At 58.1% G+C, this 1,830-nt stretch overlaps 2 protein-coding genes across 2 annotated transcripts in view; one reads left to right on the top strand and one right to left on the bottom strand.

Annotated features, from left to right (window-relative positions):
* Positions 1 to 153, top strand: part of FAM110D (family with sequence similarity 110 member D) — a 2,993-nt gene extending 2,840 nt beyond the window's left edge. Inside the window, exon 3 of the mRNA XM_029945868.1 lies at positions 82 to 153. Coding sequence (XP_029801728.1) covers positions 82 to 153 — 72 coding nt within the window. The remainder of the gene's footprint in view (positions 1 to 81) is intronic.
* Positions 154 to 1,425: 1,272 nt separating this feature from the next.
* Positions 1,426 to 1,830, bottom strand: part of C8H1orf232 (chromosome 8 C1orf232 homolog) — a 6,248-nt gene continuing 5,843 nt past the window's right edge. The window contains exon 4 of the mRNA XM_029947814.1: positions 1,426 to 1,781. Coding sequence (XP_029803674.1) covers positions 1,481 to 1,781 — 301 coding nt within the window. The 3' untranslated portion in view covers positions 1,426 to 1,480. The remainder of the gene's footprint in view (positions 1,782 to 1,830) is intronic.

Genomic DNA, 1,830 nt, shown 5'->3' with positions numbered 1-1,830 from the left:
TCGGGAGCGGGCTCTCCCGGGGAGTCCGGGTTCCGGGGAGGGGTGAGGGGTGGGCGCGGGGCTGGACGCGGGCCCCTGCAGGGACGCCCTGCCTCGGACGCGCCGGGTGCCTTTGAGCTAGACCTTCCCACGGGTCTTGGCTTCCCCCTGTGAACCTTGGGACTGGAACAAAATGATTCCGAAGGCCCTTCCCAGTGCAGACGGCCGAGGGGGAGGGGGCAGCTTACGTGGCCCCTGTGGAGGCCGGGTCTGGGGAGAGAAGCCTGGGGTGGAGATCAGAGAATCTGCTGAATAAAGCCAAAATGTTATTTAAAGGAGTCGTGACGTTGGATTAGACAGCCTATATTGAGGAAAGCGGCAGGGCGGACTTGAGTGGTTAGGCGCGTGGGTTTTGGAGGGTGGGTTCCAGGCTCACTGTGTAACTCTGGGCAAACTCTTAACCTCTCCGAATCACAGTTGGCACCTCTCGGTGATCAAAGTATCTTTGAAAGGGTCCTAAAGCTCATGGCAAAAGTGACTGGAGTATAGGAAGTGTTCAATAAACACTAAGACTAAGCCGCTAAGACAGCTACTGAATTAGTACTAACTCCATTAGGATCATCTTCGCCACTGACCCTGAGGTCGTTCCAAACTAAAGCTGGGACCCAGGAATAACGCATTTGGGGAGTCCCGGGGAGGGGTCTGCCCCAGAAACCTGGGGTCCGCCGGCCCGGAAAGGCCACCGGCATTCCTAGAGATTTGCTGCCCCCCTTTGGTTACTAGCTGTGAACGGTCTGAGAGGTGAAGAACCCAGAATTGAGGGCAGTAACCGAAGGGACCCCTCAAATGAGGATTTTGCAAACCAGGAGCACTGTCTTCTGTCTTGTCAAAGACACACAGGGTCCCTTGTTTGCCTCACAAACGTCCACTGGTCCAAGTCTTTGTTTACAGTCATCTTCCCTTTGCCTTGGTTACCTTCCCTTTATTTTTCCACTCCCCCTTCTAAGATTACATATATTCAGCCTCCCTCAGAAATTCCTGAATTTCCCAATCGGCTTCTTCTCCTCTGAGCTCCCAACTACAGCCTTATTTTTATGCCTCAGCTTGTCACTTTGTGTGGGACCCACTGGTAGTTTGAGTTCTCTCCTTAGTCTCTGACCTTCCCCTAGCACAGGGACGGTGCACATAAAAGGGCCACAGGCAACGTTTGTCGAATGAAAAGAGGCCCTTTCCTCGGCTTCCTGGAAAGTTGTTCTCTAAATCGGACACAACCTGTCCTAACACCAGGACTGTCTGGTCATTTTCTCCTAACATTTGTGGGGGAAGAGGGTGAGGACGCTTTGAATTGGACCTCGCGTTGAGTGAGTTGCTCGCCCACAAGCAGTCATCCCTGCTGTCCGGACAAAAGCACGCGGTCACACCGGGTGTCAGATCAGGGTCATGGCTTTTATGGGGGGGGGGGGACCATAGGAAGAGCAGGTGCCTAGTTGGGCCGGCACGGCTAGTCACCCTTGGACGCAGCCTTCACCCTCATCTCGGCCAGTTTGTGGGTGAGGAAGCCCCACTTGAAGCCGGCCACGACATCGGCCTCGCCGGACTCCGGGCGCTCGGCGGCCTCCTCCGCTGCCTCGTCCCCGGCTTCGGGGTCCGGCTCCCGGGTGGGTTCGGCACCCCGCAGTATGGACGCCGCGGCCGCCTGCTGCTGCTGCCACCTGCTGGCGAACGCGTCCCAGAATCCGGGGCCTCGCGGCTCGGCCTCCGCCGCCGCCACTGCCTGCGAGGGGGACGGCGCCGCCAGCGGGCTGTGGGAGAGGGACGGATCTGGGGCGGGCCGGGAGGCGGGAGGAGAGG

This window comes from Suricata suricatta, chromosome 8 (genome assembly GCF_006229205.1).
Source record: "Suricata suricatta isolate VVHF042 chromosome 8, meerkat_22Aug2017_6uvM2_HiC, whole genome shotgun sequence".
Classification (NCBI taxonomy): Eukaryota; Metazoa; Chordata; class Mammalia; order Carnivora; family Herpestidae; genus Suricata; species Suricata suricatta.
This window is presented reverse-complemented; position numbering and strand designations above follow the sequence as displayed.